The sequence below is a fragment of the Scylla paramamosain genome, chromosome 14, assembly GCF_035594125.1.
Source record: "Scylla paramamosain isolate STU-SP2022 chromosome 14, ASM3559412v1, whole genome shotgun sequence".
NCBI classification, from domain to species: domain Eukaryota; kingdom Metazoa; phylum Arthropoda; class Malacostraca; order Decapoda; family Portunidae; genus Scylla; species Scylla paramamosain.
Window position 1 is genome coordinate 17067423 of NC_087164.1, and position 20000 is coordinate 17087422.

The 20000-nt window shown below is 41.3% G+C and overlaps 1 protein-coding gene and 1 long non-coding RNA gene across 3 annotated transcripts in view; one reads left to right on the plus strand and one right to left on the minus strand.

Moving 5' to 3' along the window:
- Positions 1-7399, minus strand: part of LOC135106952 (uncharacterized) — a 40571-nt gene extending 33172 nt beyond the window's left edge. Inside the window, exon 1 of one of the 2 annotated variants that reach the window (XM_064016425.1) lies at positions 7044-7399. In XM_064016425.1, the coding sequence (XP_063872495.1) occupies positions 7044-7232 (189 nt within the window). In that variant the 5' untranslated portion in view covers positions 7233-7399. The remainder of the gene's footprint in view (positions 1-7043) is intronic. The other variant, XM_064016424.1, reaches the window with a different exon arrangement.
- LOC135106953 (uncharacterized) overlaps positions 1-20000 on the plus strand; it is a 69233-nt gene that overhangs the window by 44040 nt on the left and 5193 nt on the right. The window lies entirely within an intron of this gene.

Consider the following 20000-nt stretch of genomic DNA (forward strand, 5'->3'; position numbering starts at 1 on the left):
TGGCCTGTCCTAGGTTCCTATGTGGGCGGCGGCGGCGGCGGCGGCGGCGGAAGCTGGGGAGGCAGTGAGGGACTGAGGAAGCTGCAGGTGGAGGGAGGAGGGGAGAGGGAAGTGCCTGGTGGGTGAGGGAGGGGGTAAGGGTAAGAGGTCACTGCGCCGACTGAAGTTGTGCTGCCTGAAAGGTGTTACGCCTCAGAAAATGTAGCTAGGACACGGTATATGCGGGGAAACGAATGGTGTGTGATGATGAGCATGATCCAGAGCCAACGGCTGGATGGGTTGCTATATGTACGAGTATTGGTATTAATAACGAAAAATCTAGGCAGAGGCAGAGATTGCTAGATAGAGGTGTAGATAGATACACAACACTGGACCAATAGATGATTTGTAATGGTACATACAGACAGACAAATTCGATATTTAGTGAGTGTATAGAAAATAATGAAAAATCTATACTGAGATTAATAGATACTATAGATTGCTAGATTAATAGACAGAACGGGGCCGATAGATGATTTATAATAATTATAAACAGACAACTCAGTCAAGATATGAGCGGCATTTAGTAAATGCATAGAAAATAATGAAAATTCTAGACTGAGTTTGATAGATATTGTAGATCGGTGGGTTGGTAGACAGATAAAACGATAGATGATTTGTAATGCATGCATGTAGACAGACGGATGGATGTAGATATGGACAGATAGTTTATATTGCATGTGTGTAGAAAACAATGAAGAAATTGAGATTGGTAGATTGATAGGTTGACAGACAGAGAGGAGATAGACCGATAGGTGGTTTGTAATACATATGATACAGATACAGATATGGATAGACAGGTAGTTTTTTAGTGAATATGTATAAAAAAAATAAATGGAATTATATAAAATGTAATAGTGGAGAGAGAATTTGTTACACACTGATATATTGACAAAGACAAACAAGTAGTTTATAAATAAATGATAAAAGAACAATAAATAAATAAGCATGCAGATAGAAAATTTACAATCGGCAGTACAAATGTTTAGAGACAGACAGACAGACAGACAGACGGACAGTTAGGTAAGTCGTGATGCATGTAAAAGTTAATATGAAACGTAAATATATGCGCCTCCAGCCAACAGTGTTGCATCAAAAATTGCATGCAGAGGTTTGGCTTGATGAGAGTTGGGGAAAGAATTGTTTGCCAGTTTATATATAACATCTCGCACAGGAATCGGGTTCAGATGCATCATTTTATCTCCATTGTTAGGTAAGATTAGACACAAGTCTGTAGGAAGTGATGTTACAAAGTTGTGATGTTACACGTAGTATCTTTATTGTTCAATTGTTATTATCAATGGTTAGAATCTTATTAGTGATGACGTAATGTACATTTTTCTTGATTTTTTTCTCTCTTATAAAGACTGTTTTCAAAGACCAAAGATAATTATTAGAGTTCACACAATTTTTTTTTCCGAATAATTTATCATGAATGACGATGGATGCTGATTATGGCGATAGATAACCTCAGTCCGTAAAGTCTTACTACCATAATCAGTTCGTACTCTATCATTAGGATTTTTGCGTACACATGTGGTTTGCAGGAGGTGCTGAAGACTGCTTAGTACAATCCCATAAGAACGTCAACAAACAACTGCGGGATGTAAGGTTTGGCAACATGGAATTAGCACAGCAGTGGCAAGAGTCATTACCCCACACATGTTTGCTGGTGTGTTGTAGGTTAAGTGAAATATGGTATTTACTCACTTACTAGTTTACTTTTTATGATCGTCTTTCGTTAAAACTCATATCCATGTAAAATTTGTTGAAATAGACAAAGGTGAGAAAAGAGGAAGATTTTTGTCTTTTTACACTAGAAATTATTTTAAGAATGTTTACCACAAAAATAGTGTCTCAAAAGTTACGTGGATTAAAGGAAAAATTTTGTCTAGCAGTGAAACGGTTAAAAAGATCCACGTAGCTGTCCCATTCGCCTCTCCTATTCTTGTTTTGACCTGAAAGGACTCGATCATGCTACTATTCACTCGTCGTTTCCTTCATCAGTGTTGCTATTTGTTACCATTCTGTGAGTCCTCGAGACCAAGCTTTGTATTTCCTTCATATCCGCTGCATCTGTGTCTTGTGTCTATTTTTATCTTCCTTTCGACATCTTTCAGAGCTCTTCAGACGCAGAGTTTTGTTTGCTTCTTATTTTGTCTTGTTGTGTGTCTTACCTGTCTCTTCTTCATTTCTACATTTTTCACAGTCGGTTGTAAGAAAATTCCTGCACCTATCATGTTGGCTCGAGGCGTCTTTGTGCTGCCTGCCACGACATGTCCGGTAATGGAACGTAAATCACTGCCTGGGATGTCAAGCAGATAAAATGCTTTTGCATCTCTCACCGACAGAAAATTACTCCACAGCACGTTATTTTCCTACATATAAAGGGGACTTAGGAGGAGTTACAAGTGAACTTTAGAATGGAAAAGTCTTATTAATTGCCTATCCCTGAAAACTTAAATAGAAAGTCTAATCTGGTTCGTTAATTTAGTTAATTTATTGATTTACTTATATATCTTTTAAAATTATTTATCTTCCTACACTGTGACGAAACGCTATCCATGAAGCCACCGGTCAGATGCTCCGTGTAAGACTGTAAGTGAACGGTAAACACGGCACAGCTCCCCCTCGTAGTGAGCTGGTCTGCGTGGAGAAGGACCGCTGGGTGTACGTGCGGGACCACCACTAACACCTTTCATGTCAGTGGGAAGTGAAGGAGCTGCCGGGTTCGTAGAGATTGTCATAACACCGAGACATAACTGACCTTTAGTTTGTTGAGGTAGTTATTATAGCAAGACATAACTGACCTTTACGGCTCTTCGTGACGCAGGGAGGGCAGCAGATCCGGACTTGATAAAGAGAGGAAGGAGAGAGGAAAGAGCAGGGAGTCACGTAACAGTCACGAAAAAGCTTTAAACAATGTTGTTAAGATCTTCTTGACAACCGCGTGAATAGTGAGCAAAGGAGTGTTTAGGAGTGAGTGATTGATAGATTTATTTATTTTCTGTCTTTACTAATTTTATTTGTTTATTTTACTGCTGCGTACTCTGGCGTCCGACTAAGGGCACAAAAATGGGTTAAACAGATAAAGAAATAATGAACAACAACAATGCATCTCCCAGAATGAAAAATACAGGAGATGAATAGAAATAAATGAGCTAGTTCAGCTTCTTGAATGTCATGGAGATACTCTATATAGAACAGTTTAAGTCATAGAAAGGAGGAACGAACAGATAGAGCGTGTGTGTGTGTGTGTGTGTGTGTGTGTGTGTGTGTGTGTGTGTGTGTGTGTGTGTGTGTGTTACAGCTAAAATAGACCAATCCAATTCCTGTTCTCTGCTACGCTTAAAAGGAGACGGTGACTCCCTTTTCTCTGTGTTCTGTGCTTCCAAGACCACCACACGTCCGCGACTTTTGGGATCTTCTTGTGACGAGGTGCCGCTCCTCTGTCTTCCTTAGTCCCGGGGTTCACCAAGGCCATGTAAAGAACTCACGTACATCTGAGGGTTCGGTGAAACACGATTGAAGGCTGTATTTTTCCGTCATTTCTTGGTGTTGCTCGTCGCGCCAAAACGATGAAATAGAAGCGCGTGGTGCTCCTTCTCATTACAAAAATACGTTGGCGTTATAGGAAACCCTTCGTGACCTTTTTAGTGTGTGTGTGTGTGTGTGTGTGTGTGTGTGTGTGTGTGTGCATTTCTAACATATATGACGGAGTTGAATATATAACCTAGTCCTGATATCGGGAAGTGATATTCTTGCGGTTTAAGAGAAGTAATAGATGAGTGGCAATATTTGCATTAGACACGTGAACAAGGTGCATTTTTGTTCTGCATTCATTTATTTATGACTTCACGAGTAGGAAAGAAAGCTTTTTTATAACGTTCTTCCTGGTTGTGGAGACTTGAGTTACACACAATAGTGAACTTCTTGTTATTTTACCAGTCCGCCTTAGCAGGAGAAGCACGTCATGGTGCAAAGCAGAAGGCAAAACCTTACGGCGGTCATGTGCCTTGCCTGCCTGCGGGTCTGCGGCTCGAGGTGCGAAGGGTCTGCATATCTGAAATCGCTTGCCTCTTGAAGAAACAACTCTCAGTGAGGAATTGTGCATGTTCTCAGTGGCATTTGAAAGTGTGATTGATTATCATATGTTGTTTTTGTTTGCAGTTTTTTGAGTTTTGTAATATAGTATCATTTTATTATGAATAACTTAGGTATCAGCCACCAGGTGTCAGTCACGCAGCACTTTAAATACTTTCCAGCAAATTTACTCAGCGTCATGTGATGTTGTCTGAGCAATTTGAAGATCACAGTTCATCTTTTTAAGCGTGAACAGTGCTTGCAAAGGTACAGAATAACCTAAAACTGTTCTTAGTGAATTCTTGTCGTACTGTATAAGGAAATAAACTATTTATTATGGATCATATTATGGATTAATTATGAATCATCTCACGTTGAGGTAATGAAAGTTTCACATCGTTTACACTAACTCACGCGTTGCTGCCTGCACACCTTCCACATCGTCACCTTCATCAACAAACTGTCTAAGTAAGCTTTCCTACTTTTCGGGAAATCGAAAAAAATAAATTGTCTTGTTTTCGTAACAATATCACTGCTGTAGACGTGCTTTGACATTAAGAACAGTGCAGAAAATTGTTTGGAAAATTGTTTGGAAAAAGAAAAAGAGAAAATAGGTCAATTTTGTCTTTTGTAGGTTAGTTTAGGCCAAGTTAGGTTAGGTTTGTAGTAACAAAAGTAAGTATACAAGAAAGTCATCTGCGGTGTCTGCGGAAGAAACTGTATGACAGTGAAAGATTTAATTTTCATTTCTGGAACAAAAAGGTTGAGGCAAAATTAAGCCACTCGCATTTTTAAACATGACATTATGCCAATACGAGTGTGACGTGATGAACAATCAAAGCAAAAATACAGAAATTGAGAAAAAAAATACTAAAGCAATTTGTTTATGAGGGTGATAGATAATATTAACCTGTGGAAGGGAAAGAGTTCTTACCTAACATAACACTCTTGCACGGTAAATCATGTCTTCTGGATGATACGGTAAAGGTAATTACTCCGTTGGCATGTAAATGATTGATGGTACGTATGTTCATTAGTACTCAATTGGCACTGATTACTATCTTTACTGTGTCGTTAGTTATTTGTGGCGAGGTAAAGCTTTATTACACTTCCAGGCTCTTTGGTAATATTGTGCATTCCTTTAAGACCACTGTAATATCATCGGCTAGTGGTTAGTACGCCTGGCGGTGTAATTATGAAGAATATGGAATGCTTTACTATTTAAGCAATTCCTTTCATCTTTTTGTGATATGTTTTATATACAGGATTGAGATGAGCACGTTATGTCCCGTATTTTAAAGTTTTTTTTTTTTTTTCTGTCTTCTTTAAAATTCATGTATACTATTTTCACTCCACTTCCTTTGGTTACGCATTTTACTTATATTTCGCTCTATTGGAAAAAGAAAAAAACTATATCTGCACGTCCTTGTCTCCTTTTCTCCTGTCGAAGTTTTTGTTACGTTCTCTTGATGTTGGGTTTCCTGGTTGACAAGCCTTCTGCATTTTATATTTTTGTATCATGATCATTTCTTCCGACACACACACACACAGAGAGAGAGAGAGAGAGAGAGAGAGAGAGAGAGAGAGAGAGAGAGAGAGAGAGAGAGAGAGAGAGGAATAATATACATGCTCGTAATTAGCAGTAATGACCAAGAACGTGGAGCAGCATCTGGACGGTCATTTATTGCTTATTTTGCCGCCACGTCACGAGTTAATTACGTGTGTGCTCAATCCCTTGTTCAGTTTCCGCCTCGACTCGCAGGAAGGAAGGAAGGAAGGAAGGAAGGAAGGGAAGTTAGACGGTGAGAGCTCACTGGAAACTTTGAATAAAATAATGACTGTCCACGGAATGAATGTTAAAATTAGTGTTTTTGTGTGTGTAGGTGTGTGTGTGTGTGTGTGTGTGTGTGTGTGTGGGTGGGTGGGTGGGTGTGAAAGTTAGATGGTTGTGTGGAAACGCGTGCGTGTGTTTGCATTCTCTCTCTCTCTCTCTCTCTCTCTCTCTCTCTCTCTCTCTCTCTCTCTCTCTCTCTCTCTCTCTCTCTCGCTTCTCTCTTCTCGCCCCCGCCATCCACCTGTGTCTGGCCGGCAGGTGGCTCACAGCGCGACCAGCTGGTGGTATTTGATCCCAGCTGCTGCGTGTGTCGGTCACCACCTGTTGCTGAGGCGGGTCTGGCCCTTTCTTATCTTTTTCAGCCTCCGTCAACCTGTTGTCTGCGCGCTCCCACTCCCCTCCGGCGCTCCTTCATCTTTTGTGGTCTTCACTTCCTTCCTCCTCCTGTGCTGGGTTTCCCTTATTCCTTTGCTACACTCCCCACACTCTCAGCCTCGTACATCCGCGTGTTTTCTTTTATGTGCTCCCCCCTTCCCTAATCCCAGTATCCCTCTTTTATTCTTCTATTATTCATCTTGCCTTATCCCTCTAGAGTTTTGCCCACGTCTCTACCGTTTTCTTCCACCCTCTCTGATAGCTTTTCATACGGTTTTCTTTTTCTCTTTCTGTGTTTGTTGCTTCATGATATGTTTATTCGTCCGGACCTGTTGTGTGGCGTCTTTGTTTTACGTTTCTTTAAAAGTATTCCCGCTGGGACGATGAAGACTCATTTTTTTGTGACGTTAACTTGAAAGGAGAACTGAAACGGATGGATTCTCTCCTCCCCTCCCCTCTCTCTCTCTCTCTCTCTCTCTCTCTCTCTCTCTCTCTCTCTCTCTCTCTCTCTCTCTCTCTCTCTCTCTCTCTCTTGCAGCAGGATGGAGGAGTAACACGTTTAGCAAGGACTACCAGCCTGCCATTCCTCCACCCTTACCTTACCACCTCCTCCGCCCTATTGATCCCAGCATCACTTTGTCTCCCTGACGCACGCCCTCCGCCACGCACTTAAATATACGACACAGGACGAAGGATTTTGAAGGGTACTCACATCCACGTTGACGCCTGTGACCTCGTAGACTTGTTTCTTGGGCTGCTCGTTGGGGACGTGGCGGAAGAACTCCCTCCCGCCCTTGTACCACTTGACGGAGTACAGACGCTCCCCCTGCAGGTCGAATTCGCAGCGTAGGGTCGTGCTCTCCCCCCGGGGCACGTGTAGCGGCACCTCGAACCTCCTCATGCGCAATGCAAAGCCGCCTGTGCAGAGAAGAAAAGAAAGGAATGAAGGTTAAGAGTCGAGTCTGTGTCGTGCGTCCTGCATTGCAACACTCATTGTAATAGATTGCCTCCTCTGCTACCACCACCACCAGCACTACCACTACCACCGCCACTGCTACTACCAATGCAGCTGAAGGCGTGTTTGCTTTTCTTCATTTCAACGCTCCGGCGACTAACATAACATAGTGCCCGCCTTATGCTTTATTTTCTTTTAGTTCTACGCACACTTGTAATCCAGATGGAGCCCACAGAAGTAAAAGAGACGAAGAATCCTGAAAAAACACTACCTGATAAGAACTGTCCCTTATTCTTATACATACATGAATAGTTTACAAAAAGAAAAACTGAAAAAAAAAATAAAAATCCAACTTCGCATCATTCAGGAAATAGAGAAGCTGAAAAAAATGCACGAAACTAAAGAATTTAAAGAAATCTGTGGAATGCATTGAAGAAGAATACTACTTAAAAAAACACCACACACAGTAGGAGTTTAGTTAGCAAAGCGTGGAGAGGCGGAGGGAGAGGCAGCACGAGCAGAGGGAGAAAGGTACAGCGGGAGCGTCCTGTCATTTAGCGTGAATGAGGGACATTAAACCACTCACACACAATTGAGAAACGACCATTTTCCGGGCGGGGGATGCCTGTGGGAAGAGTCTGAGGGTGGATTGTGTGTGTGTGTGAGGAGAGAGAGAGAGAGAGAGAGAGAGAGAGAGAGAGAGAGAGAGAGAGAGAGAGAGAGAGAGAGAGAGAGAGAGGGAGAGAGAGAGAGAGAGGAGGAGAGGAGAGAGAGAGAGAGAGAGATAGGGTGGGGGGGATGTGTGTGTGTGTGTGTGTGTGTGTGTGTGTGTGTGTGTGTGTGTGTGTGTGTGTGTGTGTGTGTGTGCGTGTGTGCGCGCGCGCGCCTCGTAATCCTCTTTATTATTTTTTGTTTCCTCTCCTCCTCCTCCTCCTCCTCCTCCTTCTTCTCCTTCTCCTTTTCCTCCTCTTCCTCCTCCTTCCTCTTCTGCTTCTTCTTCTTCTTCTTTTTCTACTTCTTCTTCTTCCTTCTTCCTTCTCCTTCCCCTTCTCCTCCTCCTCCTCCTCCTCCTCCTCCTCCTCTTCCTCCTCCTCCTCCTCCTCCACCACCACCTACTCCTCGTCCTTTCTTCCCTCTTCCTCACCTTACACAAGTGAACTCGCCTACGTGGGTGCCTGAAGGACAGGTAATTTAAACCTAGTAAAGGCCTCGGAAGCGCCTCTGGGAACGCCGTGTCGTGGGTCGGGGCGGCGGCGTCGGCAGGGCGGCGTCCGGCGGTTGTGGGAGAAGGCTTGGTTTTTCCCCTTGGTCCTTCGTTGCTGAAGTAAACACAAGACTGCCGCCAATTCTCGCCAGGTGGGCAGGACAGGTCGTGTTTGGGACGGTGTGCGAAGGCAGGGAGCATTGGCAGGGGTGTGTGAGCGTATATTAGGAAGGTGTGTTCGTGTCTATGTGTCTGTGTGTGTGTGTGTGTGTGTGTGTGTGTGTGTAAAGGTAGATGTGTAAGTAGGTGATTGATTGTGTTGTGTAATATACTTACATTCACTTATATGACGCACACTTTCCTCTTTCTCTCTCTCTCTCTCTCTAACACACACACACACACACACACACACACACATGAAGACAGGCCGGCAAAGGGTTGAAAAAAAAAAGCCCTGCGATTGCTGCTGCTCCACAAAGAAGAGGGGAGGGGGAAGTAAAAAACCTGTATACAGTTTTGCAGGTGACCCGACACTGCCCGTTTGAGTGAGCGTAAGTCACAGGGAGGAGAAAATTGTGCTTGCTTGTGTGTGTGTCTGTGTGTGTGTGTGTGTGTGTGTGTGTGTGTGTGTGTGTGTGTGTGAGTGTGTGTGTGTATGTATGTGGTGGGGAAGGGTGTGGCGGGCTGCTCTATATTTTAATGTGAAGTTTACATGTCCTTCCTTCCTGGTCCCAGCTGCAACAGTAAAATGTTTGCGTGTGTCTCTTCCACCTGCAGTGTGTGTGTGTGTGTGTGTGTGTGTGTGTGTGTGTGTGTCATATCAGCAAAAGCGAATTGTTTAAAAGAATGCAGTAATCGTTGTTGTAGTAGTAATAGTAGTGGTGGTGGCAGTAATAGTAGTATTAGTAGTTATTGTACGAGTAGTAGTAAGAAGTAGAAAAAAAGACGTACATAGTGCAAAAACCACTATTTGCCTTAAGATGAGACCAGAGAAGAGAGAGAGAGAGAGAGAAAGAGAGAGAGAGAGAGAGAGAGAGAGAGAGGAGAGAGAGAGAGAGAGAGAGAGAGAGAGAGAGAGAGAGGAGAGAGAGAGAGAGAGAGAGAGAGAGAGAGAGAGAGAATCAGCCAAAGCCAAAGACACAAACAAACACAAGAGACAAGAATCACAGAACCACAGAGACGTCAACATATATATAGAACTTAAACTTAACAACAATCTGAACACACCCAGTAAAACCTGAAAATCTCATGTAACTCAAAAGAAACCTTCACTTCCCCAGAAAAAAAAAAAAAAAAAAAATCAAACATTCTAACAGCCTACAGGAGCTGAGCCACTCCTGGGACACGGAAAGGTACGAGGCGGCAGGCAAATAGAGGCCAACAAGATTTCAAAGCGTCACCGGTAGTGTGGCAGCAAGCATCCCCTTCTCCCTCCTTTCCTCTTCCTCCCCCATCCCTGGTTTTATGCTAGTGAGGCCGTGAATGGACCTGCAATGTTTCCCCGGTAAAGTCAGGTCTGTCAGGTATAGTTTGACCGGTAAATGGGGTGGGCTGCCTTCTCTCTCTCTCACCTGTCGGAAAGGCGCAGGTGAGGGGGAGTCAAAGGGTGTCACGTGGATCAAAGGGTTACACGACACCCTTGAGGCCCACGGACAGCTGTGTTGGGCATTTATTTGCTCCTCGAAAGATGAAACTCCATGTGTCCTTTTATTGTTTGGCACGTTGATGAGTTTGTATACGAGTCGTTTTTTTCCCCACGGATTCTTTTTTCTCTCTTTTTCTATGGTTTTTTTTTTGGGGGGGAGGGTACATGTGTTTTATTTTTTCTTTTAACTTTTTTTGTGTATATTTCTTTAGTGTTTGTTTGTGTTTATGTTTCGCTGTGTTTGTGTGTTTGTGTATGTTGATGCGTTTGTTGTTATTGGTTATTGTACGGAGACTTTCAAATTTATCGATGTTGAAACCTCAGCAGCTAACTCTGTAGTGATAAAAACTTCACACACACACACACACACACACACACACACACACACACACACACACACACACAAACACACTAACAGCAGACAAGTAAAATCGTATAAAATAATAATCTTTCCAAGCACAAAGGTAGTTTTTTTTTTTCCTCCACATCACGTTAATTGAGATTTCTTACCCGCTTTCCACAACATGCACTTCTTCTATGATTCTGATACGTTCATTAGGAATAACACGTGCGGAATATTCATCATCCGGTTCTTATTTCATCTTCTTCATCTTATGATCTTTACTGATTCGGTACCCGTCGCTATCTTTCTTGATTTTATTTCGTATCGATATTTAATGGCAGAGAGGAAGAAGAAATAATTAGCGGTGTTTACCATAATACAGATTCCGTCTCGTGCCGTGTTATATATATATAAATATATATATATATATATATATATATATATATATATATATATATATATATATATATATATATATATATATATATATATATATATATATATATATATATCGCGTCTTATCCTCTTCTGTTTTTCCTTGGGAGTCATCCGTGAAATCCTGCAACTGAGGAATTTAAGATGAGGAAACTCGAGGGATGAGGTTGATGGGTCGTCGCAGTATAGGTAGATAAAGAAGTATAGAGACAAAGAGTATGAGGGTATAAAAGTAAGGCTTGGAAGTATAAGGAGACTGAAAACAATTTGAGTGAAATGATGGGCCAATTAGATACAAGTAGATAAAAACGTATAGATATTAAAGTAAAAGAATAAAACTCTAAGTAGGAAGAAAAACATGGAGATTAAAAGTATAAGGATAAAAGAAGTAGGAATTGAAAGTTTGATATGAAAACGAATAATAAAAGAGAGAAAATAATAGATCAGTAAAGTATAAGAGTTCCTTAACTGATTACTGTTATTCTTACTTCTATAACCAACAAATAAATTTCCAATCAATCTTATCACGAAAAACAACACTTATCCTTGCAAAATGGCACTGGCAGTAATTCCCAAGGCCACCTCAGTACATTATATAGGAGTAAACAACACTCCTTGGCTCCCTACTTCATCCTTGCTCCTCGTACTCACATCTCTCCATTTCTTTTCCCTTCCTCTTGCCTTCACGCACATCTCTCCCTCAGTCCCCTGCTCCTCATTCAGCTCATCTCTGCGCCTCACCCAACCCCTCTCTCCCCTTTCGACTCTATGCACTCACATTTCCTCCATAACGAAGACTGATATCCACAGTAATGATGTTATAAACAGAAGCAGGCATTTTTACCTCCTCCGCCTCCTCCTCTCCTCTCCTCTCCTACTGTGTCTCCCCCCCCATACTCCTCCTCCACCGGCCTCCTATCCTCCTCTTCTTTCAGCGTCTCAGACTACATGAAGAAAGACGAGAGAAGGAAAGCAGATGGAAAGAAAAATGAGTTAAAGAAGTTCGGGCAAAGAAGAAAAGAGTGGAGTTGAAATTGTGAATGAATGAAGGTGTGTGGAGTAAAGGAAAAAAATAATTCATCGTAAAAGATTTAGCGTCTGTGTGTAAAAGATTTAGCGGTCTGTGTGTGTGTGTGTGTGTGTGTGTGTGTGTGTGTGTGTGTGTGTGTGTGTGTGTGTGTGTGTGTGTGTGTGGATTTGTTTTGTCTGTGATGTGTCTTTTTGTCTGTGTATGTTCGTCTCTCGGTTCCTCTGTCTGTTCGTGTGCCTGTGTGTACTCGTATTCATGTATATATATCTTGGTGTCTGTTTGTTTGAGCCTCTCTCTCTACCTCTCTCTCTCTCTCTCATTATCGTATTCTCTCTTAGAACACACACACACACACACACACACACACAGTACCTAACCTACTTGTTCTTTCCCGACCGAGCCTTTTAAAGTAATGGTTGTGCTTCCGAGAAAAGAAGACACTTTATCAAAGAGTCTGGAGATGGCGCGTAATTATGGTTTTGTAGACTACTCAGGATCTTTTGGCGGGGAATGGAAATCACGAGGACGCTCCAGGTCTTGGGAATTCAAAGAAAAGAAAAAACTGTGATAAAAAAAAGAAAAAAAAAGAATAATAATGACTCGCCAATCTGCTTAGTGTGTCCCGGAGAGAAGCAGCAGCAGCAGAGAAATCGAATAGGGAAATAACAAAGAGGAATCTAAAAGAGGGAGAAATGTTAAAGAGTGATAAGAATAGGAGCTGTATTATGATGGATGAAAACGTGTGAGGACAGATTAAATGGGTGAAGGAGGTGGAGGGAAGGTGGTGGAAGAAGTGATGGTAGTAACTTAGATCATTATTATTATTATTATTATTATTATTATTATTATTAGTAGTAGTAGTAGTAGTAGTAGTAGTAATAGTTTTTTTTTTTTTCTGTGTACGTGGTCTTGCCGTTATTTTTGTGGGTGGTGGTGGGTGGTGGTGGATTGTTATGGCTGTTAATGCTTTTAAGGTTGTTCTTGCTCTTGTTATGTTGTTCTTGCTCTTAACAAAATCGTTGTTGTTGTTGTTGGTGCTGCTGTCGTTGCTGTTGTTGTTACAGTTGTTGTTGCAGGGGAAGTATGTACAACCCTTATCAAGTAATACAACCTTGATCCAAAAATAAAGACAGCATTCCAGTAAGTGTGTGTGTGTGTGTGTGTGTGTGTGTGTGTGTGTGTGTGTGTGTGTGTGTGTGTGTGTGTGTGTGTGTGTGTGTGTGTGTGTTATCGTTGCCAGAAGCCGCACTGGGAGAGACTTGGCGTGATCTTGTGCTAGACATAACGAAATAAGAAGACTAATGGAACAAAGGAAATGAAAGAGAGAGAGAAAAAAAAAAGTTGGGGGAGGACAAGGAAAGGAAGCAGTGTGAGTTTTTCGTAAAGTTCTATGACATTTTTTCATGTGACTGAAGCGCGACGCAGCATTTGTACCTCTCAAATTGGAATTGACAGTGATAAAAATACCTTTCTTTCTCTTTTTTGCTTTATATATTTATTTGCTTTCCCCTCAGTTTCCGGTACTGGAAATCGAGAAACACCATTGTTTTTAATTTCATCATTCTTTCATAACTAAAAGATAGTTTATTAGTTAACCATTCTCTATAAGTAGTTGATAATGAACTTATTTTCTTTTTATTGTTAGATTTATTTATAGTTTAGCCAGTCCGTCTGTTTTTACTGTCTTTTCACTTATTCTTAACTTGAAGACATAATACTGCTTTAATCATCGTTTTTAAACACTTGAATATATAGTTTTGTGTTTATGTAGAATTTATATACAAGTCAGTCTTCATTTACTAAAGTACTGTGCTTGCTGCTCGTACTGAAATGATGTGAAATCGTCTCCCATCTACTTATCTTCTCCTCTTATCGGAAGACCATAAAGCAGGATGAATGATGTCTTTCTCACAAATACTTTCACTTTTTCCGTAATGTAGCAACTTGTAGTGAAAGTATAGGAGCTTTAAACACGTGTAGCGATCCGTAGAACACAGGCCCAGTTTACTAAATGAGAATCAGTCTTGCGTGCTTATTGCGTAGTTCATGCCACCTTTAATGGGAGGGACACGAGGTGAGTGGACGGCAAGGTGAGGCTCGGCATGGAGAAAAATTGCATTCAGGAGTTTAGGCAGAAAAGGAAACTATCAAAGGAGGAAAGGAAAATATAAAAGATGCAGGGAAGTTGGTACAGCTGCCAGAGGAAGCATGAATGCCGAGGTGGAGGAAGTGGGGAGTGGAAACAAAGATAACTGTATAAAATGTATATGAAGAAAAACTAAGGATCTTCTCCCTGTCTGTGGATAAAGGGAGTGTTGTCTAAATCAATTTGGGGACTGGATTTTTTTTATACATGGCTGCAGCAACGCCCATCCGCTTTGTGTACAGGGACGCCTTGTTTTCAGTGGAATACTTGAAATGGACGCGGCATCTTTCCTCTCCTCCCGTTGCTGGAGACCAAAAGTTCTGATCTATTGACACATCGTTCATTAGGGAAAACATATTTCACGTTCAGCCTGAAATATTTCGCTTCAAGCCGTGCACGCGACGCTCACGTTTGCTCAAATAAAAACACAGCAGCAAAACAAATGGGGCAGCTCATGCGAGGGAAGTTTGCACGAGGGGACGAGAAGCGAGCCTCAGTCAGCGTCACTTGCTGATCTTCTTTCCACTTCATTCACTATGAATATTACACCACCATTTCTTCTCAAGATGACATCGGTTACATATTAAATCAACGTTATGATTTTATCAAGAGAATATATGTATTTTTGAAACGTTTCCTTTAAAGATGATACAAGTTGCCTGAATATCCCACCTTAAAGAAACACGTTCAATCAAAGCACTGACACTTCTATTGAATACATGCATTATTTCATCACAGCACAAGTAGTAATAACTTATGAAAATCAGGAAAGTTGCAAGAAGCCGTTAGGTATACATATGGTAGTACCTGTATGAAATATACCTTCCTATTTCCACCTATCCTCCTCATCCATAAATATGTCTAATCTTCTTCTGGTTAAAGCTCTCCAATGACTCGGGACTAACATCCTGATTACTGATTGTATTCTATCCATCTACCACTCTATTTCTATTCATATGTAATAGGAAACATAATTTTTTTCGTGTAGGTATGACTGATTACCTTTATCTATTTTATTGGGATATGTTGGCGATGAGTGAAGGAAAGTGAAATGGGTGTGGGCTTGGTAAAAAAAAAAAAAAAAAATAGCAGGTACTAGATGCAGTGTGCTGGTGTGTAGCTGGGAGTGAGGAAAGGTGAAGGCTTTTACTGGGCGATGGGATAGGAAAGGTGAGGTGATGGTGTGTGTGTGTGTGTGTGTGTGTGTGTGTGTGTGTGTGTGTGTGTGTGTGTGTGTGTGTGTGTGTCTGTGTGTGTGTGTGTGTGTGTGTGTGTGGTGTGTGTGTGTGTGTGTGTGTGTAGGATTCGAGGCAAAAGTGAGAGTTCAGCTTGGACTGCTTCTTTTTCCACTTTCAGGATTTTCAGTTTTGAAGGAAAGTGAATATAAAAAAATGGTACACTACACAGAAACACACACACACACAAACACACACACACACACACACACACACACACACACACACACACACACACACACACACACACACACAGCATAACCACAACCAAGCAGAGAAACAAATACACGATTAAAAAAAATAGAGTACTTGCTTACTAGAATATACTTAGTAATTACGTTCCTGCTATAGAGTCAGTAGGGTGGTTTAAAAATAGAGAAACTTACTGTTAGGAATATAACTGCAGTTTAATACAGGAACTGCCAAGAGTAGTCCTGATCTCTCCTTGAAACTTTCCTTATGTTTTTTTTTATTTTTTTTATGTTCTTAGGTTCACCAGTAACAAATAAACCAATAGGGAAAATAAAACATAGTCAAAAGAGGACTTTAAATAAAAAAAGGAACGTTCCATAATTCAGGGCAACCAACAGGAAAATCCAAATAAAGAGGAAGACTTCAGCTCGTCCCTAATTGCGATCTCTTCCCCGAGAATTGTAGCAGAAGGTGATCAGAAAGAGATTAGTAGAAGCTGTGCCCGGGAAATTATCAGCTCTCCGGTATAATACTGGAGGTTAAGCATCCGCCGCCTTAAGAGGAAACACCGCCACCCTCCCCAAGACGAAGAACTGCTGTGAAAAAAAAAGAAAAAGAAAATACTTGTCCTTGGTATTACGTTACTTTATTATGTTCCCAGATTACTCCTCAGTTTGTCTTTCGAGTAGTGTGACATTCGGAGTTCGTCGATATGTTCATGCCTCGTACTAAAGCTGGGTTGCGCACTAATGACCTACTTGTGTTTTCTGATCTAGATTCTAGTCTTTGATTTTACTTTAGTTTGTGTCCTGGAATAATGTTTAACTTTATCCTGGTGTGTGTGTGTGTGTGTGTGTGTGTGTGTGTGTGTGTGTGTGTGTGTGTGTGTGTGTGTGTGTGTGCAGTGAAGAGTTTTGAATTCGTACTTGACCTCTGATACTTGTTGTCTGTGGGAGCTACAAAGTGACTTTTTTTTTTCTTTCTACAATGTTTTAAAAGATGTAATAATTTCTTTTTTGGTTAATTTTAGTATGAGTTTGGAGCCAAGATGTTATCGCTCTCATACTTGACGTGATCACCCACACTGAGATTTAAACGGACATAAAGAGTCGCTGTGTATTGTACGATATAAAAAGAGAAGAAGAAGAAGAAGAAGAGGAAGAAGAAAAGGGATCAGTGGAGATAGAAACAGAATCCTTTCCTCACGAGACCATCGAGTGTAGATTAAGGATGATTAATGGTCAGTTTAATGCAGCTGAAATCGCTGTATTCGTTGGTTTAGTTTATTGTCTTTACATCTCCCTTAAACTTCCATGAGAGATGCGTTCCCCTTTATAATGTGGTGCTACATTAGTACTCCTTCACACGACTATGGCAGCTTAATTTCACCAGCTAGTGACACGAGAAGGTAATATGGCCACTGACCGATGCTCTCGTCAGCTGCTTGGCCGAAATATCCATGATTTCTCTTCACACGTGCTTGCAAACTGACCTTAACATAATGCTTGAAATTTGAAGTGCCGTTCTTGACTGCTTTTTACTGTCGTCGTCATCATCATCATCATCATTATCACCTTCTTTTTTTTTTCTTCTTCTTTTCTTCATCTTCGTCGTTGTCGTCATCGTTGTTGTTGTTGTTGTTGCTGTTGTTGTCATCATCATAGTCATGCCATTACCGGCGACCCTTGAGACGTGAACACAAAACACACACACTCATGTTCCGTGCGTGGTGCAAAAGACGATTCCATAACAAGGACGGGGAAGGAGGAGGGCCGTAAACACCTCCCTCAGGAACCTCTAAATACGCACTTTTCACCGAGCAATGAAGGGAAGGGAGATTATCTGTGTTTTACCTTCTCCTGTTTTTTTTTTTTTTTGCAGTCGTTAATATTATATGTGTTTTTTCTTTCTTAAAAATACCGCTTCTGCTCAGCACGTTTTGAAAATTATGCGTCTTTTACATTATGATGCAACTTATCTGGTACATAATTATAGAAGTTATGAATGTACCTGCATTGTGTAATTTTTCTTTGTTATTAATTGGTAATACTATCTTTTCATTTCTATTGTCATTTAATATTTAATCCTCTCTTTGATCTTTCATAGTTTTTTTTCTCCTTTATTAAAACTAAAGCACCGCCCCACTTGTATGTTCTTTTTTTTTATTGAGATGATCAAATACTGTGTTTTTTTTATTTTATATTAAAATGATCAAACATTGTGTTTTTGTCTCTCATCTGATATTCGTGAGGGAAAATAGTCATGAAATTTAACTGCATAATTGTCATCATCATCACCATTAACTACTACTACTACTACTACTACTACTACTACTACTACTATCATCATACTGATCCTCATCACTCTAAGCACCTTATTCACTGTCATTTCACTATCAAGCCAGCATCCTCTTCTACCACCACCACCACCACTACCACCACCACCACCACCACCGCCGCCGCCGCCGCCATAACCACCAGTCATCACGGACGCTGCGGTCACTATCTCGCCTCCTCGCAGCCTGAACCACCACGCCAGGCAAATACTGGAAAGTTTACACGTAGTCACTTGGCTGCTTTCAACGTGACCTCACACACACACACACACACACACACACACACACACACACACACACACACACACACACACACGAAACAAAGCTTACATATCTAAAGTTATTCATTATTCATCTGACTAATGTTATCAGCCACACAGGACGAATCTTACGTTTAATATTTATGTAAGTATGCGATGGAGATAGAAAAAAAAAGAAGTATTGATTCAAAGGTCTAATTCTGGCCCCGTCAAATTCCTCTTCGTAAGGCAAAAATAAGAGGCGTTCGGTCGCAGCTCACTGGTTTGTAGTTTTAAGCGTATATGTAGCGAGGAGTGTTTGGCGGATGAGGACAAGGAAGATGCGAATACGAAAGAGAGAGAGAGAGAGAGAGAGAGAGAGAGAGAGAGAGAGAGAGAGAGAGAGAGAGAGAGAGAGAGAGAGAGAGAGAGAGAGAGAGATTTTAGCATGCAAATCAGAAAAAAAAAAACTAAACAGCTGACATTTCCACAGAACACAAGTGAATAATTGGCTCCATTCCACATCTGGCGTCGCATGTAAATTTCTGGCGCGTTGATGGCACCCGAGAAATATCTTGTGTATGGGAATTCGAGCTCTAGTCAACTTTGGGGGAATCGAGGTGCTTGTATCAACGGTGCCACACCATAGGAGCATAACACTATAAATAAGGGAAGCTGCAAGAAGCCACCAGCCCTACACGTGGCAGGCAATAAAAAAAAAAAACAGCATCGTAAATTTGGGAATCTGCAAGAAGCCATCTGGCATACACGTGGTAGTCCCTGTACAAAATACGTATCCTTTTTATGTATATCCACTTCTCATCTCCTACTTAGAGTACTGCCACTTTACAGCGCTTTTCCACTTAGAAATGAGGTTATACATATTTAGAGGAGTAATGGTGGTGGTGGTGGTGGTGATGGAAGTGGTGGTGCTAGGGAGGGTCGTCTGAACTGGTCGTGGCGGTTCTTGTGGGCGCGACGAGTTGGTTGGCACACTACTGAGTTTAAGATCAAAGCGTTGAGCCTCGTGTTCCTAATTATACTTCTTCCTTTCCTCTGTGTGTGTGTGTGTGTGTGTGTGTGTGTGTGTGTGTGTGTGTGTGTGTGTGTGTGTGTGTGTGTGTGTGTGTGTGTGTGTGTGTGTGTGTGTGTGTGTGTGTGTGTGTGTGTGTGTGTGTGTGTGTGGTCCCTTGACTTTTAAGAAACTAATTTGTTGTCCCACATGTGAGTCGTCTTATAAATTGCAAAAATTGCTACTGAGAGAGAGAGAGACAGAGAGAGAGAGAGAGAGAGAGAGAGAGAGAGAGAGAGAGAGAGAGAGAGAGAGAGAGAGAGAGAGAGAGAGAGAGAGAGAGAGATGGCTACATGTTTTCTTAATCAAGCATTACTTTGATGTTTACGTTGTTGCCTTTCGCTACTTGAAGTTGCCGTGGCGAACATCAAGTTTGTGTAACACATTCACCAACACTGTCCTTCTTCCCGGCTTTCTTTCTTTCTTTCTTTCTAACTATCTTTCTTTCTTTCTTTCTTTCTTTCTTTCTTTCTTTCTTTCTTTCTTACCATTATTTTCTTTCTCGTCTGCCTTCCTGTCCGTCTTTCTGTTTGTCTGTCTCCATGTCTGTCTTGCCTGTTTGTTTCTGTGTCTATCTGTCTATCTGTCTTTTTTCCTCTCTTTCTTCCGCTTTTCTCGTTCTATCCCTTTACATCTCTTTAAATTTATCTGCTGTGCATCTGCCGATGAAAGCCTTCTTTACTCTCATATAAATGGCTTGAATTTTTTTTTCTTTTTCCTTTCCTTCGTTTTCTCTTTTCATGTATCGGTCTTTCCTTTACATTGCCTGATCCATCCACTGTACGTTTGTCGAATCTTTGCAGCGTGTCCTTCTTCTAATACGAATGATCTGAATCGT